Here is a 27611-nt window from a genome sequence, read left to right as displayed (position 1 = left end):
TTTAATGAAGCCAGCAGTGATACACAGTTTCATGTTGCTGAGCAACAGTACTGGTGGCCAGCATTTTTAACGTAAAAGAATACACTATAATCATGTTGATGCTTCAGGGCTCCGTGTACCTCCCTCAGCAAAACTCGGGGGAGCAGGATCAAAGGGCTCAGCGGACTGCTTGAGCTCACTGAATTTCCCATGACTAGATGATCTTTAAGGTCCCTTCCAACCCAAAGCATTCTATGGTTCTATGATTCTAAGAAGCAGCGGCTTGCAGGTCAGGAGGGGAAGCTTGGGACAGCCTGCAAATTCCACAGGTCCCAGAAACCCATGAGGAAGGAAGCTCTCACCTCCTTCAGAGCAGAAATGATTGAAGGATTTGGGTAAAATGAAGAGGAAGCTTGAGGGCGATATAGAGAAAAATTGAACTCTAGAGAGAGAGTAGTTCATCTGTCTCTTCTTGGAGTTCAAGGATAAAGAGACATTAAGTAAAGTAAGAGGCATGACATAAATTTGATTAAAAGAAAGGCTTTTGCATAGTACATAATTGATCTCTGGGACTAAGTACATCAGAGTGCTACCACGGCCAAAAGCATAAAGGATTTGGAGAGTGACTAGCATTAATACAGGCCATGCAATCATCATTAGCTGCATAAGGTAGAATTTAAGACAGAAAAAGGTGTATATATATATATATCTATATATATATCTATATATACACACATTTGAGTTTGCCTCATATACACACATATATATGTGTATACATATGTATCTATAAATATTGATCTTCATGCTTGTTAGGACTAAACAGCAAAACTGAGAAGAAAATTCTCCTGAGGACAAGCTATTTTATAAATGCCTGTTGTGTGGCAAGCTGAGGCCCATCTGGTGTTGATCCAGCCAGAGCACAGGTCTGGGTTAGCCTGGTAGTTCTTGTTCATGTGGCGTTTTGTAGGGATTTCTCCCTGTGGGGTGGCTCTTGCCTGGGGCTACTTCCTTTTTCTTTGAGCCAAATCCCAATTCAATGAGACTTCATCCAGGGGTTCTCACAAGCCTATGTGGCTTTGCAAGCAAAAGGAGAAGCCTCCCCACTTGGCAAGGCCACGGAAGTCGCACACTGACTTGACTGAGTCTGTCCAAACATGTCCTTTGCAGATAAAAGCAGTTCCAGATGCACGGCGGTCCTGTGAGGAAAGGTGCAGGGCTGGAAGGAGCAGAGCAGAACAATGTCTCCTCCAGTGCCAGCTTCTGTTTCCCCCTGATAACAGTAGTGCTGAAAATACGCAGCACTACAGCTCCTTATTTATTAACCATGTTCCCCAATAAACACACGGGTGTAAAGCAGTACCAGATTATCATCCTTGATTTGTGTGTATTTTGAAAAGTGTACTCTGCGCCTACTGGGAATTATGGTTTTGAGCATTCCTTTTTCTGTACTCTCTGAGTCATATTCCCATCATTCCTATACCTCACAATATTTTCCCATTGCCATAGTGACTGCCTGTGAAGAAGGCACAGCCGAGTAACTTCAGGTTTCTACTGAACCCAAATTGCCTGCCAGACTGGACCTCTGCTTGAATTTGTCTTACCTCAAGCAGATGGTATGAACTAAATAGTGCTTTTGCCTTTTAAGAGAATCAGAGTTCTTTTGCCACACAAAGGTGGTATTGTCACCCGTCTGATCAAAAAGTCCTGTCACCAAATCATCATTGGTCTGGTCCTAAACCTTCTCAGTAGGTCTGACTCTGTAAGTAGCCAGTGACTCCAAACCTGAATTCTCACAAAGCAGCTAAATTAATTGAATTTCAATAGTAAGGTACTAACGGCTCACTTGCATTTGTGTGTGCTCCCCCTCCCCCCTTCTGCTGAATTGCTTAAACTTAGAAAGAGTTTGGACCAAATCCATGTTTCTGAACACCTCCCTCTGTTGGACACAGGTCCAAATGACACAGCTTTCTCAAATGTCACACTACTACAACTAAGCAGAATGGCAAACCTGAGTTTCATAAGCGTGAAGATACAATTTTAAACTTTGTGGTTTAGGTTCTGGAACATATTAAAAAAAATAATGTATTCTATGAATTTAAATGTGTATCTTAGATAATATAAAAGTAAAATTTCTCCTGTAGAAACTACTTTTGTTAGCACTGTGAAGGGCAAGTCCAGATAACAGATAATCTAGCCTTCAAGGTTAATGATAATTTTCAATGCCTGTTTAGGAGATTGTGCCACTAAGAAATAAATCATATTACATTATTACTCTTTTATGGGATAAAGGGAGGACAGTTTGTACAGAATGCCTTTATGCATAGATGTCTTGAATGCAGACAAAAGAGGTGCATAAATGCCTTTCATCTCATATAAGGGAATAATATAAACACACCCAAACGTTCGATTCTGTCCCTAGCTGTACTGTCTGATATGAAGACACATACAGGCTGAGCTCACTTTAAAATATTTTCAGATGTACTGATTACAGATGCTCAAGTGCATCAAGCCCAGAAACAGCTCTCCTCTCTGCAGGTGTGTTTTCCTGCTAAATGGCAATTAGACACTTTTAACTGAAAGCAAATACTGCAGTCAGTGTGAATAGCCTTTTTACTTCACCAGCTTGTTGAGCATTATGGGAGTGGATCCAGAAAAAGGGAACAGAGTAGAAATATGAAATCCCAGACATTCCACAGATAGTTTTGGAAGCAGACAGTAAGGACACCTCAGTCCTAATGCCTACTCAGGCTTTTGCCATTTCACTATTGCAACTGAGATAGATTTTTGCCAAGTTTTGACTCTGCTTTTTACCTTCCCATAAGAGAAAAAGGGGCCTTAGCTCATTTTATAACAAGCACTAGTGGACTGTGACTACTTTGTGCTGACCTGACCTGACACACACCAGTGACCATGAGAAAAAGGGATGCTTATCCACCACTGGCCCCCAGAATAGTAGCACGATACACACGTGTTCAAAAAAGTGGCTTAATTATTTGGTATATCAACTTTATTTTATGGTATGATATTAACTAAAGTGTTTTCTCCATCAGCTTCTCTGGGGGGTAGTAGGAATATGTTGAGCAATGTCCTAATTTATATTACTTCACCTTGATAGCAATTGAGAGAGATTTTGTAGGTAAAGCAGGAATTATTTGAAGCACTCCAGCCAGTTATTTGTGAACCTCATGTGAGAAGAACAGCAAAATGCCCATGGAAGTGGGCCTGCAGCCCAGTTCCCCAGAAAGCTTAACGGGCTGGACAATAAGTAGGTGAGGTGGATCTCAGGAAACCTAGGCTGGAAAAAAACTTGAGAGTTCATCTAGTCAATGCGAACCAAGACAAGACCATCCATATGACATCAAACAGAACATAAATCTGTCCAAAATGATCTTAGAGATGTTCCATATATGCTCTGTAACTTCCCAGGCAAGTTATACCAGTACCTTACTGCCCTTACAGTTGGAAAGATTTTTTTATTCTAATGTCTAATCTGGATGAGATTTTTTCTTGATACAATTTAAGATGGACTTAATGCTCCAACTGAGGTGTTGTCAATGCCCAATAGGTTGGAAGGATTTCTTCATATATTTTCAGAATTATTTATGCATTGCATTATGATACTTGCCTTTTCCACTCTGCATAACAGCTGATTCAGTGTTTGGTTTGTGGTCTCTCTTTGGTCAAGCTATTTCCTAGCCAGTTATTACCCACTTTTCAACAGATAATTCATGTCTAAATGTAGTCCCTTGATCCCTTGTACTGGTCCTTGGTACATTTTACTTTGCTTTTACACATAGTTCCTTTAAGCTGCCAAGATCTTTTTTTGAATTTTAATCTGCCTTTTGACTAGCATACTTGTAGAGCTCCCAGGCTATGACCTGCAGATTTGCTAAGTATGTCTCCTGTTCCCTTTTTCAATCAGTAGTGAAAATGTGGACCCTAATGGGAGCAAGGACAAAACTGTGCAGAATCATATTTCATACATCCTTCCATTCTGTGTCACTTTTTTGGTATAATTACCTCAGCAGTCTTACATCTGTTACAACAGGTATAGTAGGGTCAGCATGTGTTTCCTTATTTGTTTATGAGAGTGTCATAACTGCAAAAAGCCTTACTGAAATTGAGTTGTATGACACCAGCTGCCTTTCCCGTCTGCAGCAAAATACAGTCATAGAAGGAACTAGACTGGTTTGACAGACTTTGTTTTTACAACTGAAGCTGAATGCTACCCACTTCCTCTTTATCTTCTAGGAACTTAGAAGTAGTTTGTTTAAAACATCCTAAATTTTTGGGCAGGAATTGAATTTAACCAGACTGATCAATAATCTCCTAGATCCTTTCCCCCTCATTTTAAAGACTGGCACCTTATGTATTGAATCGCTCAGAGACAGTAACTACCCATCCTGGGATCAGTCTGCTCTAAATCTGAATACAGTGCAGCCATGAGATGAATCAAACTGCAGAACTAATTGATCCTAGTAACAATCACCTTATTTACTAGGTTAATTTTCAGCTGGATCAATTCCTCCATCCAGACCATAGTGCACCCTTCCAAATTGCTGTGGAAATGGGATGAAGGCAGGCAGCAAGGAGGTAGGAATGGGGTGGAGCAGGAAGAATGTAACTACATGTTTCAGCAACACCACTGGCTTAACATGTTTGTTTAAATACAATTTTTTAATTTAATGGAGATTTAATGGAGACAGATACAAAAAAAGTCACTAACTACTTGTACATCCCCTGTGTCATCTCTCGATAGTTATCTTGCACCCTTGAAGTAGTGGACCAGCACTCTCCTGGCCTTCTTCATATGCATTTGTAGAATGACATCTTGTAACCTTACTGCCCCTGTTTCTATCTTATTTTGTGCTTGCCCTTCTGATTTTACCTCAACATACTTTTGCCATTCATTTATACTTATCCCGAATAGCTTAATCCCTTTCCATATGCTTTTTTCTGGTAGGGTCAGAGAGGGGATTGTGATGAAGCCAAGGATTTTATTGCTACATTTCCTCTCCTTCCTCTGCTCTGGGATAACTTGAATTTCTGCGCTCAAAAGGAAAACATGCAGGGATGGAAAACCCCTTGGTTTCAGTCTTCATATGCTATATTTCCTACTTTCACGTGGAAGGAAATGGTGAATGAATGACACAGCAATCACTCTTCATCAGACAAATGGAAAAAATACAAAATACTAACTCCTATCAAAACTTTCCCCTAATTCTATTGCTTGACTATGAAGCAACTCTAAGCAGGACATAGCCCACGGAGGACACGAGCAAGAGAGAAAAGGACATTTTTTCTGCAGTTCTCCAGCAGTTCTGATCTGCTCAGCATGGCTAAATGTAAACAGCTATTTTGCTCTGCTTCTGGTCTCTAATTGTATCATTTTCCACAAGTTCACATGTGTAACAGCTGAAAATCATAAGTCATATGTATTCTTTTCCATCATAAAATACTATTTATTCTTGAATGGTCATCAAATGACATTTAAAATAGTGAAGCTGGCAAAATGTCCGTTTACACAGTCTTATAGAGGTTTTCTTTAAAACATCTTGCTGATATGAAATGAATGCCATCAACTTGTTTGAAATGCATTTTTTCCTTAACTGGTCATATGACACTAAATTGTGTCAATATTGTTAAGCTTTTTTTCCCTGCTGAATAAGAAAATAGTTGCTGATGTCTTGAAATAAAAAATGTCAGGAAGGAATGGGGAGACATTATAGATGTGTAAATCTGAAAAATCTGTATGAAGAGTTTTGATTTTGCCAAAAAATTGTTTCATTGAATGAAGTTTCTGATGAGCATTAAGCAGCTAGCTAGGTTATTTGTAATTATTTCTGTATATAGCACCATAAAGCTATATAACACTTTTTCTAACAAACAAAAATTAACAAAATCAAGACTCCAGCTGTAGCTGGCAGTGCTCTGCAAGGTTACAGCAGATGAAGACTTGGCCCTTGGGCTATTGTACCCATCCCTTAGTCTAGAGGGACTCATTCACCTTCATGTGAGAGTATTTGTCTAATGGATGTTTTGGGGAAAAGGTTCAAAATTCTTTATTGCAAGATTTCATGGACATCTGAAAAATATACCACTAGCTGGTTATGGCAAAAACATTAACTAAACTGCTATTGATATGTTAAAGAGCTGTTTAAGAGGAATAGTAAGATGGGAAAGGTGGCAAGTCCCTGCATGACAAGGCTGAAGGCTGATGTTTAGAGCAAGATCCTAGCTTGGACTGCACAGTGGTCACACAGTGCCCCTTGGCATCCTCCAGCCCTTCATGAGCCAGGGAACACTGCAAGCATCTTATGTCCTTAATTCTTTTGTTCATGGCTGCATCTGCTTGTATAATTTATGGCACACAATACATATTTTTCTTTTGAGATTCATTCTGTTCTTTATTCCAACATTTATTCTAACAAAAAGTGGTGGAACAAGGAGAGGTTATCAGGCATCAAAAAGCCGAAAAGAACTTATCTTTGTGCCATTTTTTCCTTGAATTATGACTGCACTAATGACAAAATCCTTTCCCTTATCTGTAGTTCTTGTTTTCTCTTGCTTCTTTGAAAGCTTGAGACAGAAATGTCAGGTGGTGAAATACTTAAGAATTAAAGGAAGTGTTTTTAATATTAGGTAATTTGGTATCTAAAACAAATGCACCAATGTTCTTCATGCTTGGATGAAGGCAGCTGGATAGCAGGGCCTGGGCTATTTCTCAGGGCTTCATTCAGAGACTGTCATTATCGTTCCTATTACTTTTTCCTCTGTCCAGGACTCTTGAATGCCACCACCAAAGAGAAGAATGCCATGCATGGTTTCCCCTGAGGAGGATTAGTAATCCTACACCTTGCACTGGCTGGCAGAGGTGTTGTAAGAGCAAACAGCATTCTTTTCCCAAAAGCTAAATATTTTATTTCTATATGGATCTGATCCTGCAATTTGCATTCCAATGTCTATTGATGTGCCTGTGCAATTCAGTAAAGGTTTCTTTGCTTCAACCACTTACTTTGGCGTATTTTACTTTTAAATTAAAACAAAAAGAAAAGTGGAATTTATCTAAGTTTCTGGATACACTTGCTATGAATACACAGAAAGAAATTACTTTGAAAGAACAAGTGTAACACAAAATTGCTTTGATCACACTGTGGGCCTTGGATGATTCCACAGACCAGAACAAACAAGCTTCTTCCAAGCCAAATTCTGTTCCAAAGTAAATAAAAAATTGAATTCAAAACAAAACTACAGTAACCCACAAGAATACAAGCTATAGTCCATGCTGGAAACTAGGGTAACGTAATGCTAAAAACTGCAGGAAAGGATTGCTGTCAATTGCTTTTTCCTTGAGCCAGCCGAAGTTTACATTAGCCAATGATTTAACTGTTTTCTTCCATCCCCAGGTTGTGTCTTGGGATCTTGTACTGGGAAAGAAGAAATGGGCTGAGGCAGCAAAAGCAGTGGAGGGATGAAGGTCTCAATGTAGGTGGTCTTGGGCTTCAGCAGATACCAAAGAAATCTGTGAGTGTAGTGGGCTGAATTTCCTGCTTATCCCTTGTAGGTCACCCTGCCTTCCACTCTTGCTCCTCCACCTGCTCAGGAAAAGCTCATGGAAATTCAGTGAGTTTGAATCACTGGAGTTTCTATTGCCCCTGAAGAAATAAGCCACACTGTACAAATGGAACATTCTCTTCTTTCTTCCCATACCTCTTTTGGCATAATTAATATTGTATTTGATGAAAGTTACAGGAGGTGGATAAGCAAAACATGAAACTAGGTTAGTAGAGGCAGTAAATGGGCATATGTGATGACAGGAGCTAAGATTGCAGGTGAAGTCTCTGCAGCTATTTTCTACAACTTGTTTAGTAGCACAAATTAGCTTTCCCAATAAACCCCCAACTAAAAGCAAGTGTAACATATGAAATCACTAAAAGAAATGCAGTATTTTTCCAACTGCCTCTCAGAAGACACTTGCCATAGTTAATTTTCCATATCCGAGCAAATTTCCAGTAACATAAAATACCAATTTTAGCTTTTATTGCAAATGTAGAAAGTGACATGAGATTGGCTAGCCCTTTCTAGCATTAATATATTGAACGGATGTGAACGGATGTGGTGCTTCATCTTGCACGTACATTTTTATGTGTGCTGTGTTATTTACATGGCTGACAGTAAATTTTCCTAGTATGTATCAGTTCCTGTGAGATGCCCTTAATTTTGCTGGATCCTCGAAACAGTGAAACAATGACATGGGAAAGTAGGAAATTATGAATATGAGTTCTGATAAGGCACAAGTTTAAACCACCATCCTACTGACCAGAGAGCATAAAAGAAGTGCTGAGATACCTCCCTCTGTTCACAGGCACTGTGGGTATCTGCAGAGGGAAGACCTGTCTCTCACAGTATAGCTGACATACATCCTTTGGACATACATCCAGTTTTCTGCTTCTTGGTTTTACATATTCTTGCAAATTATTACAGTCAAATCAAAGCGTTAATTCTACAAATTTAATAGAATGACTATTTTAGTACTGCTTTGTGAAAAAGGGGCGATTTGTGTGTACATCTTACACGGACAATTTGCTCTGTTGTTATTTAAGTACCAATTAAAAAAAAAAAAAGAATATCTACCTTATCTACCTATCTACCTCTAGTCTTATTTGCCTGCAATATAATTTAGAAGGTATAGATTTATATTGCTGTGGCTTTGTATAAACAATATTAAACTGTAAAAAAATATGACTTGAATATATGCATAAAATAGACTTCTGCAATATTTCATGCCACAGTAACATCTGTATATTCATAATGTAAAAACTGAAATAAAAACAGTAATCTCAGCCATGTGCAGTAGGGCTGATGTGGTGCTAGCCACACACAAGCATCTTTTCTTCTTGTACTTGCTGAAGGCATTTCTCAATGCCTACATGCCTGGGACTCCCCAGGGTTTCAGTGAATGCAGGAAAGGTGCTTCTGCTGGGAAGGAATTCCCTGTGCGGAGTGAGACAGACCTGTTAAGGATGACCCTCCTGTGCCCTGGATAGTGAACTGGTGAACCTGGTGTACCTGAAACCAGAGAAGCCACTCTCACAGGAGGTAGGCTTCATGTCCCAGAGCACACAGATCTGTTTGCTATTGGAAGCTTTCAGCCTCTATTGAGGGCTAAAGCCACCAAAAATAGGGTTGCAGATCTGAGCTAGAATTGAAAGCTTTCAAGGAGTAATGTTGAAGAGTGGATGGATCATTTCTTCACATAATGCCATCCATCATTGTGCCTCTTCACATCAATCTCTCAGAGTATTAATATATCTGAAATGCTGTTCCCATCAGCACAGATTGCACAGAAGGTGGAAAAGGAGTTGCATTCCTATGTGTCTGTAGTGAATTTTTGCTTCTCATCAGTTTAGTATCATAATATCTGTGGATGTAACAAGTCTGCAGTTGGCCTTTACATACACTGATGTGTATCGAACCTAACTTGTTAGGGGACCTTACAAAATAAAGGTTTTTCTATTGCAGGCACTATGCTTGAAAGCACTTCATAATAAACCATACAAATAATACCTTCAGTGTTTGCAGGCAGGGTAGTCTAATGCTTAGTGCACTCAACTGCTAGTTGATCTGGTTTGATTCTGCCACTGACTTCCCGGTGTGACTTTGGCTGTGTCATGTTTTCCCTCCCATTTTCCAAACAAGCAAAATAAAGACAACATTTAGTTCAATAAGTTGTTGCAAGTCTGAAAGCACCACTGTTTCCTGAGCAGCCTCCCATCTTTGAATGACAGTCATGGATGTGCAAAGCATTATGCTTTTCATCTTCAAAGCTTTCCCTTTGTATTTACAAATTAATCAATCTGCAAAGCAATATATTTTTTTCTCCTGGGCAATATGAATCAGAATCTTCTTATTAATTATAGGAAAAAATTCCACAATTCCAATATATGTCATTTGAAACAACATGATGTGTACAGACATATTGCAACATATTTTCATTTGGACTGTAAAACATGCATACCTTTGATGGTTTCAACCCACATTTGTTATACTGTATTTTTAATGTGCTCAGACTGTGCTGGCATAATGGTGATCCTCCCCTTATACCCTATCTTTCCCACAAGCATGAAACATGCTTTGTAGTGACATTCATGAAGACCCCTGCTGTGGTTGAAAGCTGGAGTCCTACTATTTAGAATGAACAATTATTCCAGTGGTTGAAGTGTTTTCACAAAGGAGACTGGGAGGCAAGGCACTTCTTCCTTTTCTATACCACAGTAGGAGAGGAAAACCTTATTTGAGCCTATGATAGGACCCTGACAGAGAACCCCACTCTAATACTTGGAGATAGCCTAGTGGTGAGGAAAAGCCACTTCTGAAGAACAATTTATTCACTGCATGAAATTATCTTGAAAAAAATCAAACAATCTCTGCTGCTGCTCACTGAAGAGAAAGGACAAACCAAAAAAAAACCAAACAATCCAACCCAACAAAAACTGTCTAAATCAGGATTTCAGCAGACTTTAGGCAGCTAAATCGAAAAGTTAACCACAGACTCCATCTCTGCTAAATTCTGATCTCATCCTGCATGTGCCTAAAACCCATGCACTGTTTCTTCCTTACTGGGGCTTCTGTGGTGTGTAGCCTGCTGCTGGTACTGCTGCTGCCTAGTACAGCCCCCCTGGCTCCTTCCCAAGCACCATGTCCTCCAACACTGAGGCAGAGCACACTGTGCCTGTGAAACAAGGTCTTTTCTCTGACACCAGCTTTCAGACCACCTAACTCGCAGAGCTGGTGATGAAGAGCTGGAAGATGTGTCCATTTCTTCTGTCTTCAGTGAGTGATAGATGATTCAGGAGAAGCACATGCATGGTACCTTGTGCTTTGGATTGCAGTCTCGGGCCAGGCATCAAGTGTTGCAGTGCTTCTGTTCCCTTGTGGATGAAACCTCTGACTCACAGAGGAAAAGCAAAACTTGAACAAACACGCAATTTAAAACCTTCCAGGCTCAAGCAGAGACTGACTGACTGCTGCATTAAGTAAGACTGTAGATGGTGAAATGAACTCTTATGTCTTCAGTGGAAACATAGCGAGCTACAAAACTGAGCTCAGCTCCCTTTGATCATGCTGCAGTAAATGTGACCTATCAAATGATTGCTAAAGAGCTTGAGGGCTCTTCAAATGTTAGTCATGGTAAAATAAATGCTATCATTATTGACTGATAAATTTTAGCAAAGCCAGCACATTTGCTGATGCTGCTAGATGCTCTGCACAATGATTTCTCTAGTTACAAAATATGGGTCGTGTGTGCCGCGTCCCAGCTTTCCCGATCTGTTCAGCAGCCATGCATTGCACTGACCTGAAGGAACCTTCCAGCCTCTGCAGTGAACCAAGCTCTCACCACCTGTAAATTCTGAGAAGGGCCCACTTAATCTGATGCCATTAGCAGCTTTGCACAGCAGGCTTTTCCATGGACAGTCAGATCCCAGTGCCCTTCCCCTACAAAGTGCCATCATCCCCACTCCCTGAACAAGCCCACTGAAGGCATTGGTGTACAGCACAGACCCAGGAGCCAGGTATGAAGGGCACTGTCCAAGCTATCACCACACAGTGATAACATTCTGATGCTGTCAAATAACAGAGAAACAGAAATGATACAGAAGGGAAAAATCTCTCCTCAAAAGTTCTTCTCTACCAGCCAGGCGAAACATGCTTGTATTGGGCTTTTTCTCTCAGCATTACAGCTAAATGCAGACAGTACAGAGATAAGATTTACCTAATCAGTGTCTGCTATGCTAGTGGAATTTAAGAGGATACTGTAACTCAGATTTGTTTCATATTGATATGGTGACTAAGACAGCATGCTCCTGACTTGAGTATTGTTAGCTATACTGTTGAGAGTTATGAACTACCATACTTCTGATATGAACCTGCTATAGGGTATTTTTTGTATGTATTAGTAATGCAAAAGAAATAGAAATTAAAAAAGGAACAGGAATACATAAAACATCAAAATTATTTTACTATAGCCTATTAACAGGGGGTAAAAACAAGCTTCTTTACCCTAAAATTAGAGAATTAGCTCCTGAAAATTCAGCTAGGGGTGAGTAAAAGCTCTGTTGTTCTCACTTAGCAAATAGTAATTTGTATTACACTACTCAGTACATCGAAACTTAAATTGTTACAAAATACAGCTTTCACAAATGTAACATCATAGAGTTTCTGATGCTGCGAATAATAAGTGTGCACAAATGTACAGCAGCAATCCTCCTCTGGATACATCAGTCCCACTATATTGCTCAGGGTGCCACATTCCCATCTATATGATCTCCCATTTTCCGATCCACCAGCTTTGATCTGTACAAATGATTAAAGCTATGGTTTACTGAAAAACGGATAATAAAGTGTTTTCATTGCTTCACCACACCATCAGAGTTCCCAGACACATTAGTGCATGCTTCCAATCCAGTGTCCCATTGTTCCCACAACCAGGCAGAATTTCTTTTTCATTTTGTGCCTTGTGGTGCAGTTTAGTGTAGTAAGATTGAAACAGGTCTTGAAATCATTGCAATTAAATTATGAAACTGTTTTCCTTTTCTAACCCTTGCCCTCAGAATATAATGCCATCATAGCAGTATGATATGATCTCAGACTGGGGCTGAGATCACTTTCTGTCACATCACTGAGCTGACTTGCAGCACGGTGAGCTGATTGATAGGCTCCACCGGCACCTTTGCAACTGATGTTGGTGAGTAATCTATCATTAAGGTTTTAGATGTTGTATCTTCCTTTAATGATGCCGCATTCAGGTCAGGTTTAGATTTGAATTTCTAAGTGACTTTTAATTTCTCCTCACCAAAACAGTTCTATGTTGCCCCTTTTTGTCCTTTCTTCTGCTTTGGCAGATATTGTAAATGTTATTGGGCGTTTACTTCTCTTGTCTTTGTAGCACTCTCACTGAGAACACATTTTTTTCTATAGACATAATACTTTCAGATAGCAAGGATTTCACGGATTTGCCTAAACTTGCACATCTGAAGGAAGCTTAGGTTAAGCCAACATTCACATCTTACGGCAAGCACATTACTTGTGCTGAAACTGTTTCTAGCTCATGGAAAATTAACATATTTGGACAGTTCTCAACTTCAAAAAGAATAACCTAACCGTGGATGGCAATAATGTTTTAAAATTAAGGAAATGTTTAATTAAACTTTGTATTAAAAATGACCTTCATTTTTCTATTATTGTAACTTGTATGCCCAAAATCCCACGCATGTATGTGTTGATCTGTGTAGAAGTTTTTAGAACAATATGGCATCTGGGAAAAGTTTGATGGCTTATGAACGAAAAGGTCATGAGAAAACCTAAGGGCTCTGTGTTAATTTTAAAGATGAGGAAGAATCATGGCTCATTTAAAACATTCAGAAAATCTATTGTCTTTAGCATTTTCGAAGTAATTTTCTCTTCCATGCTTCTTTGGTTTTTTTTTTTATATAATTGAACTACCACAAATTTCTGTTATTTTATAGCCCATGGCTATAAAATGCAGTTGTTTTTGTCAGATACAAGTTAAGCACTGTCGGGCTGCGCAAGTACTTGTGTTGGAGATTACTTCAACTTCACCAGTATTGGCATTGGCAATTCAGAAGGGAGCACTTTTCACTCCACTTTAATATGGAACTGATATTTCTGCCTAATTTTATAGCATATTTTTTGTGTTAGCACTACCATGGCTTAGTGGTTGGTGAAAAGACTCATAGATACCGGTCCCATGCCTGTAAGGGGACCCACACGATGTAACTGCTCTACAAAAAGCTGCTGAAAGGACTGAGACCTGAAGAAATGCTTTCTTAAGTGCCTTGGCATTTTTCAAGATGAGAGGTGCTATGGATATGCAATGCATTATTTCTCTTGTGTCTTTGGAGAAGCTTGAAATAAAAACGCCTTTCAGTCACTGGACACTTCAACATCCCTAGCACAGAAACTGAAGCCCACAAAATACTTTTGCAGTATTACTAGTCAGCAGTTTTGTGCCACTACTCCCATCTCACCATGAATGAATATTATACATAGACAAAATTATTAAAACCAGTTGAAATTATTTTAGTATCCCGTACTGGGAAAGTGTATAATATACTTCACATTAAGCAGCTTAAAATGTATAAAACGTCATAGCAAATTACAGTATATATCTTTATGATTGCAGGAGGGTATCGATCACAGCATTATCTTGACAGCTATTTTGTAGCCAGCTGACTCGCCACTGCAATCAGTGGAGGAGGACACGAGGTGCAGTCACATGCAGTCTGTTGCTTCAGTGGAAGAAGCGACAGGAGCTTCAGCCAAACCCGCGATGAGCAGCGTTGCGGCGGCAGAAGGAAGGGATACTAAGGCCATGCACTGCGCTCTGCAGCCCATAGGCTGCCCCAACGCTACTGCACAACTTCTGCCCCGAGTCCAGCCTCATTCTGATCTCTCTTGTCGGGGCTGTACTTCTGCCTCAACCCCCCCAGGCCATGCGGGTGGTGTTCCCCTCCGCAGGGACGGAGGTGTCTGTGCTCAGAACGCTCCGCCGGGTTGGGTACCGCGGTCAGGGAACCTCGCTGCGGCACGAGGAACCGCGGCTCGCCCCTCTTTCAGCCGGGGACAGGGTTTCGCAGGGGCCGCCTGCTGCGGTACGGGGCCTTGGCGGGGCCGCTGGGGGGAAATGGCTGGGCCGGCCGAAAGCTCGTCCAGCCGCTGGAGCCAGCGGTGCCCCGGGCCTCACCGCCGCGCCCTCTCGCCACCCGCCCAGCGGCTCCCTTCACGCGAGATCCCGGCGCCCGTGCTCTGACAGCGCTCCGCCGCCGCGATCTCCTCTCGTGCTGGGAGCCCCGGGCGGAGGCCGCGCTCCCAGCCGGTAAGCCGCAGGACGAGGAGAGTAACGACGCCGCAGCCGGTGAGGGGAGCGCCCCACAGCCCCCCGCCCGCCTCGCCGTGACGGCACCTCGCCCCGCCCCGCCCCGCGGGTCTTCCCCCTCGCCGGCGGAGCGGCCGCCGCCCCATCCGCGGCGGAGTGAATGGGTTGCTATGGCAACTGAGTGAGGCAGGCAGCAGGCCGCCGCGGCCCCAGCCGCCTCCGCTCCGCAGCGTGTGGGTGAAGAGGCAGCTGGCGGCAGCCGGGATCGCCGAGGGGAGGCCGGGAGCGCAGCGGAAGGATGGAGGACGGCTTCTCCAGCTACAGCAGCCTCTACGACACCTCCTCGCTGCTCCAGTTCTGCAACGGTAAGGGCGGGGACAGCCTGCCGCTGCCGCCCGGGGCGAGCAGCGGGGTCCCGCAGCCCCGGCGGGGCGGAGACGGAGGCCGGCGCGGGGAAGGCAGCGCCGGGAGCGGGCCTGCCGGAGACTGCCGGCGGCGTCTCCGCCGCCCAGGGCCGCCGGGCTCCGCCGGGTAACTCGGGGAGAGGAGGAGGAAGAGGGAGGAAACTTCACCCCCCTCAGCCTTCCCCATTACACAGCTGGAAACCTGCCAGCCTCGGCGCCGGAGTGCCCCTGCGTGGAACTTCTGCACCTCCTTCCCGGGAATATGTATAGATATGTGTGCGTACGCATACCCTGTAGGTGTGTGTGTGCATCTGCCTCCAAGGCAGATCTGGTAGCCCAGGCTATCACCCACAGCTGCGTGTCTCCGCTGTGCGTATGCCAATGAACATACATACATACATACAGATACATATACACACAAGTATGTATGCGACCGAGCTGTGGGCGCACGTATGTGACCCTGAGCCGCGCACTGTCCTTCCACCCCTCTCACAGTCCCGCTCCGTTCCGCTCACTCCCTGGGGAGCTCATCCAGCGGCTGTCCACACCAGCCAATGACAGTTCTTAGGTGTCGGATTCCTGCGTGGAGTTACGGTAGTTAGCCTGCAGTTGTTGATTTAGCTTTCTGTTATTTCTTAAGGTAGGGGTTATTGAAGTGGTGGCGTCACCTGGATGGCAGGGGAGCTGCTGGGCTGCAGTGTAGGGTCGTAAAAAAAGGAAGGAGGAGGTGAGGAACTCTCCTCAGAGGGGGTATTCGGAGATTGAGCTGTGTAGTATTTGGGATTATTCTACTAGCTGGTGTTTACTGTTATTTGAGTGGAAATAAATCTGGTATCCTAAGTGATACAAAGAGTTCTTCATGGTAAACTTTGAACTCGGAGCACTTCATTTTGATTCTAGTTATTGCCTCCTAGCAGCAAAAATTGCAAGCATTCACGATCTCATATTTAATAAAAAATTGATTTGTGGATCTCCAGGTTTTAGTAGCAGTCTGGCTTTCTACTGCTATCTGAACAGCTGGAGTCATGTTCTATTAAATTACTTCATGACAGCAATGGCATCAAATGTAACTGCTTCTTCTTGTGGAAGAAATGAAGATGATAAATTTTATGGTTGTTGTTGTTTTGTTTTGTTTTGTTTTCGTGATGTGATGCAAGAAAGGGGCAGGTTAGCAGAAAACTCTTAATACGTGTATACCTTGATATTGTGGGAGCAGTTTTTCAGGGCATGAGGATTTATGCGTGTGGGCTATGCATTGTGTGGGGACACTGTATTCTCAGAGCTCTTCAGGAGAGAAAACTATGACTATGTATGCGTGTATGGGGGTTGTACACTCATAGCAGATGCCTATTTTGCCTAAACTTAATAAATATTTCATGGTAAGTACTAAAAAAACCACCAAACCCAAACCATACAACAATGTATTTCAAAGTTAGTACTCTCACCCATTTATAAGCAAGATCTCCTCCTACCAAAATCCTCAGGCTTTGCTTTCTATGGTGTTCGTGGTAGTAGGATGCATGTGGGAACAGTAGGAGTAGCAGCACTTTCTGAATAGTTTGAATAAGCAGAGTTGCTTATTTCTGAGAACCGTCAATCACATTGATTTTGTAACTGAGCACCTATTATACATGATGGAAATAAGCCCCATGTATTTATGTTGTGCATAGGTTTTAAAAACTTGGTTAATCATCAAGTCTTATGTTCTAGAATGTTACTGATGAGATCACTGCCTAGATGCCATCTCATTGCAGATAGTGAGCTCAAGGGCTGTTGTAAACTTGAATTATTCTGTGTTTATAAAAGAAAGTGGTTGAATATAGAAGCCTTTCCTTTATGAGTGAATATTCAGTGAAACTCTATTAGATGAGATGAGTAAGAACAAGAGAATCAGGCCTTTGTGGACTGCCTTGAGGTGATCAGATATTTCACACAGGCACACATGACCCATGAGTGGAAAAAATATAGATAGAGGATGCCAGTGAGGATTTTGAGTTTAGAAGAGGAAAAGAAGATTACAGGGAAGTGGAAAGCTCTTGCAAGTGTAATGGGTAATATGAAAGACGATGTGAAGCTGGGAGTGGGGCAGACATAAAAAAGAACCCAACAGAGTGAGGAAGTAGTAGAGATGTGAAGGAAAATGTGATTTTGGTATAGGATAATATGAAATACAGAAACGGCTGATTAGCACTTAAAGTGATCATCACTGTATCCTGTAAGTTTTTCTGTTCTGAACATAGAGGAAAGGATTAATTTTAGTTCTACAAGTAAGGGCATGATGGAATTTTCTGATGGTCTCAAACGGAAGAAATCGTGAAGAGGTTACATTGTGTTTGGAAAGATCAGGATACAAAGCCTGCGCTCCTGTAGACGTAACCTTGAATCACCTGCTGGGGAGCGACTGAATTCTAGCCTGGGCTCAAGGGTGGCTGCGGTTTCTCCCACCTCCCGGTCCCTTCTCCCTGCTTTGGGCGGGAACAGCCACAGAGGAGATGGGGGAGGAAGGGAGCAGTGGTGGGCAGGAGGTTGTGATGGGGATGAGGGAGCAGGATCTTTGCTGTTGGAAGACAGCAAGGAAAGGAATAATCTGAAGGCAATCTTACTCTAAGAGAGAAAGCCTCTCTTTCTTTCTAGAAAGGACACAGGCTTCAGGAGAAGAACTTGTATCTTTTTTTTCCCCTCTCCCTGCTTTACTTGTATGAAGCTCTAGTCTGCATGATTATGTTGTAACATATTTTTATGGCTTGCAAAAAAAAAAAAAAGGTAAATGGAGAAGGAAGAGAAGAAAGAGGTGAGGAAAATATGTTCATTTTGAGCTGCATGTCTAAAATCTAGGGCAAATATTTAGCACAGCCAGTTCAAAGACACCTACTTTCTTCAACTCTTTTACAGAACAGTGAGGGTAGCGTTGGTGTTTGAGAAGTGTTGTGTTAATGAACACAGGTGTCAGTCTGAGATAGCATCAAAACAAGAAATACAAACTTGCATGTGATTTTAGGTAAGTTATTTCATTCTTGTTGCCTTAGCTGTAAACTCAGAGGAAAGTATATGCCTATTTAGGAGGAGTTTATTGCATTTGTTTGAAATCTTTCACATGATTTTCAGAGGACAGTCTCTTCAGATGCACAAAATGTTTTGCTAGTTGCTGTACCTGTTCTGTTTGTTTGTTTCTTAAGGAAGGCACTAAAATAACTCCTCTTAATGCCTGTGTTAAGTACAATTCTGAACTTAAATCTCACTTTCTAGGTAATGAAGACCATTATTGGCTTATTTTGTGTGTTGAAAAGCAGAGCTTGGTTGTAGATGCCTTCCCTGGTATTGATTTCACTTTTATGTAGTTCTTGGGTAGAAAGCCATTATGTTTATCTACAGTCAGTCAGGGTGTTAATACTGTTTTATTTAAGCTGAAGATAAAAGTGGTAGAATACTGATGAGGCAAGATAGTGTCAAGGTTTCTAGCTTCTGCTTAAAAACTGATGGAGAGAACCATGCTGGACATGAAACTCTGCAGAACAAGGCACATACTGGAATTAAAGACAGTGCTCACCTCACCTCCAGCTGATTTATTGAGCCACAAGAGTGATCAGTAGTGATTATAGGCAGCATGAGGAGGCATATACAGTGTGGGCAGAGGTTTTGTAGGTCCTTTGACCACAATTCTCTATTCACTTAAAGCCATAACAATGACCTAATAAACATGGCCTTCACTGTGCTAGTGGCTGTAGGCAGGATTATTAGGCATGTAGAATGTAAGGGGTAAAATCTGTGATTCCTGTGCTCTGCACAATGCCTATATGGACTAAAAGAAAGAAATGTGAATTTATCCTTGATCTATTTACAACTTGTAGCATCTTTTTATCCATCCCACTTGGCTTGTGGGAAAATTTTAGCTGTCAAATGGCTATTTCTGCGATGACAGATGCCTTGCTTGACAGAAACTTCAAATGTAGAGTATCTGGATAAAGCAGTAAAAGTGCATAACAAATTCTTTCTTAATGAAATTGATTTCTTTGGCAAGGGATTCCATAATATTAATTACAGTCCTGTTTAACCGATTACATGAAGTGTAATTGCTAGTAGAAAAATCTAGAGTTTGAGAAAATTTTGAAGTAATACCAGCTATATTACTGTTTATGTTAGAAAATCCAACCCTCTTAAAAAGAGACAGTTCCTTTTTACTCCCCTCCTTCCCTCCCAGATCACCAAATCATATTATTGAGTTTTCTGACAGCTAATAGTTTTGATAACCATTAGTCACTATTTCTTTTAAGTCCTGAAAAGTAAATTGTATGAATAAGTACATATACTGTTCTGCTCAGTTTATTTCCACTTTCAATCTTGTGCTTCTGTAATTAATGACCATTCCATATAATAAATCAAATATACATACCTTTTCTCTCCAACTCATGTATCTGCAAGTGGATTGATGCCCTGTCGTTGAGGAAGTGAATGCCACAAACCTTTATGGACAGTGTTATTCTGGCAGTCAGCTTTTCTTTCCCATTTGATTATCTCACTTCCTTTGCTAATATTCCCAAACACTTTCACTTACCCTCTTCCTATGGCTGGACCAAAATCACATAGTATAGTATGGATTAGGGAAGTAACAATGGTAAGTTCAGCCTTATAGCTTTTGGGTCACTAATTCAAATCTGTGGAGGCTTGGAAGAGACTGTAATTTGTTTTATTGTGATAACTTCCTAGGAATAATGCAAAGTGAAATTAGATTTAATTTAGCTCTCACTGGGCAGATTCATGCCCTGTGTGTATGAGAAGATGTTGCAAGCACGTTCACAAAGATGTTGCAAACATGTTAATAGCATTATGCTTGTTTGTTGTTTTTCTCAAAATTTTGTAACAACAGAGATGGGCAGACAAACAAGGCTTAAACTAGGGCATGTCTCTAGACCTGTTCTGTCCAGGACACAAGTGTGTTTTGAACTCCAGAGTGGAGGACATGACCTACATGAAGCTTCTATCAGTTTTGTAGGACAGAAAAAAAATTTATTACCTAGAGCTGTTTGGACAGCATTTTTTTGTTTGTTTGTTTTTTTGTTTGTTTAATACTTTCATAAATGTTTGTTGTGGTTCTTACAATCAAACTCTCAAATGTAATGCTGGATTGGGCTCTACATTAAGTGTCTTTTCCATGCATTTTGGGACTATATAGAATAAAAATGATTTCTTTTATCAACTTACTTCTAGAACTTACTTTCTTCTGGGATAAAGGGGAGGGGTGGCATACAGAAACACATTTTTTCGTACATTCAGTAATCGAATGCAGGATAAATCAGTACGCCATGAAATACAAATAACTTGTTATAATGGACACTTTCACAATATATATTGTTAGCCTATTAAAGCTTAGGCTATTATTTTTAATAAGATGCTATATATGTAAAAAGAATTTGTGGCCATTTAATTAACTATGTATTTCCAAATAATGAAGTATTAAAGCTCATTTTAGTCATGAATACTGTTAATTGAAGTTAGTGGAATTAATTTTTTCTTTTTTTTTTTTAAACTAAGCTTTTAAAAACAAATGAAAATATAGAGCAGTTATGAGAGATGCTTTCAGTGATAGGCAAAGCTCAATAGAGAATCTGTGTCAGTGCTAGCAACATGGAGAGAAACTACAAGTATCAAGTATTTTATCATGAATAAAACAACATACAGAATTTCAAATGAAAGCATTGGACTCTCAGCAGGAAAACATGCTTTATCTTCAAAGAGTTTTTAAAAATTCAATAATACTTTACTGAGCTGATAAAGTATGTGTTTTAAAGTCTAATTAAGAATAGCAAAACTCAGATTCTTTTATTGAAGCTTAAACGACAAGCAAAAAATTCAAATAAGGATTAAAATTATATTAAAAGTACATTAAATTAGAAGTACATTAAAAAGTGAATACATCAAGAGGCAGTGAGGGAGTACACCAGTCGGCAACATACATTTTAACAGGTTGTATCCTGACTTCCCTCCTGTTTCTCCTTTCCTTCAAAATTTAAAACAAAGATTTTAAAGTTGATGTTGCAGTTCTTTTGTCAAGAGAAATTTTGCAAAGCTGTAATGAAGAACCTGTCTTTTGATCATTAAAATATCAAGGAAGATGTGAGAAAATAAATAGGAAGGTTGTGTGAAATGGTATAATGACTACATTTTTATGGGATGCTTGCTTTTCTCAAATGACACTAATTGGACAACCGTAAGGAATTGTGAAAGCTTAGAGGGAGTGCAGGAGGAACTATGGATGATGCTCTTCTTCCATGAAACATAATTTAAAATGTTCATCCATTGCATAATTAAAATGTGGAAGTAGCTCCCTGAGGTTTTTTAGGGAGGTGGGGTGGGGATAATGGTATGTTAACATGATTTCACCAAATTAATTCTTTAGAAAGTAATTAAGTGAGATTGTCCTCACTCCATTACTTCCTCAGAGTGAAATCTGACATGGCCCATCATTTTCTTCTCTTGCTTTGAAATGACTGATTATTAAATAAGTATAATATACTCGTTTGAAAACTAGTATTGGATGTCTCTAGTAGTGTTTTTAGATACTGTGAAATGTTGAAACTAATTGAATTCTTGGATTTAAATACGTGTGAACAGGAACCTAAACTAAGATTTGAAATGTGAGGTTCTAAAGATACAAGACAGTTGAGCACACTTCAATATATAAACAGAAAAGTTAGAGAAACAGTCATTGTTTCAAGCTAGTAAAGGCAAATATTTTTTAATGAAAACTTGTAAAGAACCTTGTATTTCATGAAAACTGGATGTTTCTTTTTCTTACAACTGTGGGGAAAAAGCACAATAAATGTAAACAGCTTTTTTGATTTCCAGTTGCAGCACCTGTATACCCAAGTGGGGACAATGGTGTCTAGAATTTCCCTGAGGCTGTGCAAGGTTTTGTACTCTGAAGTCAGCAGCATTAGGAACAGGTTGTTTGTTTGTTTATTTCCCCTTGGGGGAAAAAAAAATTACCCTGAAACCTGAGAAAGATGCAAAGATGCTGACAGCCAGTTTCATGTTTATTTTATGTTTGCTAAAGGTAATTACTATTCTGTTGCTTCCTTTCCACCTCCCTGTCCAGCATTTCTCTGTTTTATGTAGACCTATTGTTGCCTATGAAGCATCCTTCCATTTCCAAAATGGAGATGCTGCTTTAAACAGCTTGCGGGGTCCAGCAGGTAAGTACACCTCCTGACCCCAAAGTAAGCACATCGGAATTAATGTGTTGCATGACATGGTCCTGCCGCTCAGTGTCTGATGAATTGCATGCTGACAGAGGATGGCTTCTTGGAGGTGAGCAAGGTCTGTGGCTAGATGGGTGGTCTGGCAAGGCTAGCTGGGCCGCAGGGGGCAAGGAGGCCTTTATCTAAACTGCTAAAAAACCTTCCAGTCATTAGCATATCCTGAGACTCAGGCCAGCCTTTATTCAAGCCAGTTTGCACTGCTGCCTTTTTGCTTTGCATCTTCCAAGTACAGGCCAAAATAGTAAGGCAGCAACAGCCAGGACTCTGTGCAAGTTACCTGAAAAATCAGGCCATCTTTTTTAGGTTCCTATCTGTGAACCTAAAAATTTAATTTTGAATTGAGTTTTAAAATTGAATTTAAGGAGTTTATGTCCATGGGTTGTAGGAGGCATGGTTACAAACCATATATAAAATAGCTCAGTGTAACACAGTAAACAATAGCTGATGTGATTTGGGGTGAGAGATGAAATCCTGATGCTCTTCAGCCAGTAGGAGTTTGGCTGTGGACTTAGTAGGACTGCAATTTCAAACTCTGGAAACCCTTATGGCAAATTCCACTTGTGTATGAGAAAGTGAGGATTCTCAGAAATTTTGGCTCTCACAGTAAAAAATATATACCTGTGTAATTTAGCTAACTCTGATTAATGCCATGCATGGAGGGAGGTGTGAGGGTAAGCTACGCTAGGCAGTGTGTGCATGTGTGATTGAGATCCTTGCAGTGGCTGTATTTCAGTTTGGAACTAAGTAATTTCCTCTGTGTTCAGATGATTTAATGAACTAGTTAGGGATCCTTTGGGACAGAAGATTTTGTATATAAATGTTTTAAGTTAAGCATTTGTATGTTTTGCAAGGCTTGAGGCCTTCCTGTGCAGAGAAGTGAGAAAAGATCCATTTTTAGTATTCGGAGATTTGCTGTTTTCTGGAAAATGTGTAGGCTGGGGTCAGCTACTGGTGGCATGGAGATAAACCTTTCCTTGGATGGTGTGCAGCAGGATCTGCAGCTGAAGGGCAGAATGCTTTAAAAGAGAAACTTGTAAGATGCAATAGCTCTAAGATGTTGTTATTTTAGTGCTGTGTGTACATTAGAAGGAAATGTGGGATAAGAGGAAGACATCTGTAAAGCAAAACAGTTTACAGTGAGTACTCAAATATCTGTATGTCTGCATTTACTGTGGACTGGCTCTAATCTGATGCCATGAAACACACATGATGCCAAAGAAACGCACAGCAGTACTCAGAGCGCTCCTGGAGTGCAGTTCCAAGATTTGGCCATGACATGAACCAGAGGGGTGATTGGTGATGATTGCTGGATGAGTACCCTCTGGGTCGAAACTCAAATATGCAGAGGGAGACAGTTGTTGTCAAAGTTAGCAGGCAATACTGCTGGCACAGCTACAGCTGGGGTAGTTGTGCTGAGTCGTCTTTGAGAGATGTTGTCTCTCAGTCTTTGGTCTCTTACCATTGTTCCTTCTAATTTGGGAAGAAATATGGGTCACTCCTGAAAAGTTACTCACTTGTTCTACTCTGTTCTTGAGAAGAGATTCTTAATATCATGAACAAAAAACCATAGGGTTTATGGTGGGCTTGAGCACTTCTGTAGATCTGAAGACTTATTAATGGTTTGTTTAAAAAAAAAAAAAAAGCTTATTATGGACATTGATTGTGTTCTGAACTGAAAATGAAAAACTCTTGACTTACTTTTAGCAAAGTGTAATGGATCAGATAAATTAAAATCAAGGCTTTACCTTTATTGAAGGATCTAAGCCCAGTCATTTTAAAGGGGGAAAAGGGGATGTGGGAATAGCAGTTTATGTGGGCTTTTTATTATTTAATAGCTCAATGTTTCCACCTCTGGTTTAAAGCTAAAGGATAGATATAATAAGTTTCTTTGGTTAAGGGATTCCAACCCCTTTCCCAGTGTTATTGATTACTGCATGGTGGGTTTTGCTTAGATTGTTTTTGCTACATTTGTCAGTCTCTTATCTGAGAGGTTTACAACATGTATGTTACCTGCACCAGTCTGAAAAAAATCTTTTTATCACACCAGGAATCTTTCAGAATAAATTTATAGCTGAATTAAATCATTAGTGATCTGTACTGTATTTCAGCTGTCTTTTATGACCTGGGTGCTTTGTTTTGGTTTTTTGAAACAGTTCGGAAACTGAGTCCTTGAGATTAAATGTTTGGCTATGGAATTGAAAAATGTTTGCTGCTGTGTTAAGTGAATGCTTTATAACTAAAATTCATGGAAGCTGGAAAATAAGTTTGTTGGTATGGTCTCCCAAGAGCAATAAATCTGTACCTACTCATTTTTTTTAATGGAGTTCATGGTTGTAAGGCATTAAGGTGAAACTTTACAGCAGTGAACAGAGTGGTGTGGTTTATTCCAGCATTTTCTCATGTGTAAGTTACTTGAGAGATTCTATTCTGTAGCTGTTATTCCTAAATAGGATAGTACTGCTGGGACCCTAACCTTACATGAGTTCATGGTCCTGAGTGACTGATGTGCTTATTTGTAAAATTTGCTTAAACAAGGGGAGTCAATAGCAGGGTAACCTACCACTTCCCTAAAATTTACCTTTCTGGTACACTGTGATGTAATAAAATCATTCTACTAACTTTGAAGATGAGTAACAATAACAGCTAATTATTTTTGTTTGGTTTTGGTGTTTGTTTTCAATTAATGAAAGGATACAATGTAACAGGGCTGGGAGCAACTGAATAAGGTATGTTAAAGATGACAGGCCTGATCCTTTAGTTGTTACACAGTAAGAGGGTGTATAGGGTTGCTCAGGAGTAAAGGTTAATAAACCAGAGAGCTGTGGGAGCTGGAAAGTAATAGCATAAAATTCACGAGACTGAGGTTAAGTGGATTCTAGTCTTGGTGGCAAACATGATGGTACCCCCGTCTCAGCCATCCGTTCCCATTTTCAGGCAATGGTGGCTTGGGCAGTTAACATAGACCATGCAGCTGCTTGGGAGGAAGGTCTTGATTCCTCTTCTCGCTCTTGCTCTCTGTGGTTTTACCCACTCAACACTTGACAGACTAATTTGTCAGAGCTAATTCAACATGCTAACCCAACAGGAAAAAAAATATCTATGCAGTGTTTATGTGTGGTACTTTGGTTTTGCTTTTGCTGGGTTAGTTTTCTGCCACACTGGAGAATTAAATCAGCTTCCAAAGATTCATTATAGGAGGAGTGAGTGCTGCAGGCAGACTGGGTCCTTCTAGATTGACCATTGTGTCTTGTGGAACTGGATCCTTGCTTTTGTCATTGCAGCTGCTTGTGGCACCATGTGTTGCACGGCATCAATAAATTAAGCCAAATTAGAAGTGATACCCATCTGTTTTGTATTGTAGCAGGTAGAAGCCTTTCCTTTTCTTCTGTGTTGTGCCAGGTGTAGTGGTGATAGGAAAAAAAAAAACAAACTATGGGGGAGAGGCAGGCAGCTGCTAGAAGACAGTAATAAAGAAGAAAAGTAATTTTTAACTGCTGCAAGTATGATTTATAACTGAATTTAAAGGTCATACAGGGTGGAAAATTACATCTGCATCATCAATTTCATTTTCAGCCCAGTTACCTATTCAGAGTAAAGTGGAATAACATCTTTTTTTTACCATTGAGATACTTGCATTTCTTTTGGTGAATGTTGAGCTTTCATGGTTGCTTTCATGTGTGTCTGTGTGTGTTTTGTGGGTTTTGTTTTCTTTTTTTCCTTGCTGGAAGCTGTGAATCTCAATATTTTTTTAAAATTCTTCTTATGTTCTTTGCAGAATATGACTTCACATTTGATTAAAAAAAAAATCATAGTTAGCCCTGGCACACAGGTGTAATCGCAGTGTTTTTATACACAGAAATTTTAATTCCTAATTGCAGATCCTCTACTTTTTTTATAGAGCTTTAAAACTTTTTAACTATGTTTTCCTTAGAACTTAATTTTGTACTTTTGAGAGAGAAGTAGAATTTCTATTAAAAGAACAATGATCTTTTCTTTCTTATATTTTCTTTCTTGGGAACATACTGGTTTCATGGGCATGTTGATCAGATTACTCCACAGCTTTGCAGGAAAAAACCACAACCTAAACCCAGAATTAATCAGTAGCAAATGTCATCAGTTGTGATGCTCTCACTCTGTTCTCGAAATCAAATCTGGCTACCTGCAGCTGAAGCATTTCTTTTGAATACATCAGATTGATTGCAAGGGGAAGAGAAAGGTCCACAAGATCTCTGTCCATTGAGGAGTTTAAACAAAAATACTCTTGCAGGAGCTAGCAGTCATCAGTGGTCCTGTTTAGGAAGGTGTGTATTAAAAGCCTTGCCCTGAAGAGAGTAGTTGTCCCTCCTGTTTGTTCACTCTTCTTTGCTTCCAAAAAGTTGAAATAAGCCTAAAGCACCTCCAGTGATTCCTGCAAGGCTCTGTGGATTTTGCAAAGCCCAGAAATTATCTGGTTGATGCTGGGTTCTTAACCCTGGTGGCTGTGACTCGGAAGGTTGAGAGATTTGTGTGCATATTGTTCCAGGAGGGGTAACCTCAGGGTTTTTCTTCCCTCCTAGTTTTTAATTTAAAAAAATGTTTAGCCTCGGGGAGACCTCTAAATCTAAGCCTTTTACTGCCTCCTGAAGTTGGCAGTTGCTTCTCTTGGTTTAAGTCTCTAGGCATGTGAGATGCGAAGCTTTGAAGTAGCTGTTGCCTGTCTGAAGCCTCTCTGGGGGCAGGGAGAAGGATAATAAAGTTTGTGCTTTTGACATTTTACTTCTTTGTAGCATGTAGATATTTTAGCACAGGAAAAAGTGAAATGGCTGAATTTTAGTAAAGACCCTAAAATTACAGAATTGCAAAGACTGTGTCTTTGGTTTTAATGCAGAAAAATTGCTAAAATTGAGATGGGGAAAGTCACATATTTTTTGTCGGAGTTTTAGTATCTACCATTACAAACTAGTTAATCCATTTAAGAAGCAGAACATGAGATTCAAGGGGGAGATACTTTGTTACTGCCTGGTTTTCTTATGTGATGCCCCATGGACCATTGACAAGAAACAGGAAAGTTGAGAAAAAGTATTTGGGAAACCAACA

General features: G+C 40.4%; 1 protein-coding gene across 4 annotated transcripts in view; it reads left to right on the top strand.

Annotated features, from left to right (window-relative positions):
* Positions 1 to 27611, top strand: part of LOC130593648 (echinoderm microtubule-associated protein-like 1) — an 87388-nt gene that overhangs the window by 28774 nt on the left and 31003 nt on the right. For 3 of the 4 annotated variants that reach the window (XM_057398960.1, XM_057398962.1, XM_057398963.1), the window contains exon 1: positions 15000 to 15240. The exons of the other annotated variant lie outside the window; for it this stretch is intronic. In XM_057398960.1, coding sequence (XP_057254943.1) covers positions 15174 to 15240 — 67 coding nt within the window. In that variant the 5' untranslated portion in view covers positions 15000 to 15173. Of the gene's footprint in view, positions 1 to 14999; positions 15241 to 27611 lie in introns of those variants that run through there. 4 annotated transcript variants of the gene reach the window in all.

The sequence above is a fragment of the Pezoporus wallicus genome, unplaced genomic scaffold, assembly GCF_028554395.1.
Source record: "Pezoporus wallicus isolate ANWC-B61680 ecotype Strahan unplaced genomic scaffold, APGP_CSIRO_Pwel_v1 contig_8218, whole genome shotgun sequence".
Classification (NCBI taxonomy): domain Eukaryota; kingdom Metazoa; phylum Chordata; class Aves; order Psittaciformes; family Psittacidae; genus Pezoporus; species Pezoporus wallicus.
Note: the sequence above shows the minus strand (reverse complement) of the source record. Positions and strands in the feature narration are given on the sequence as shown.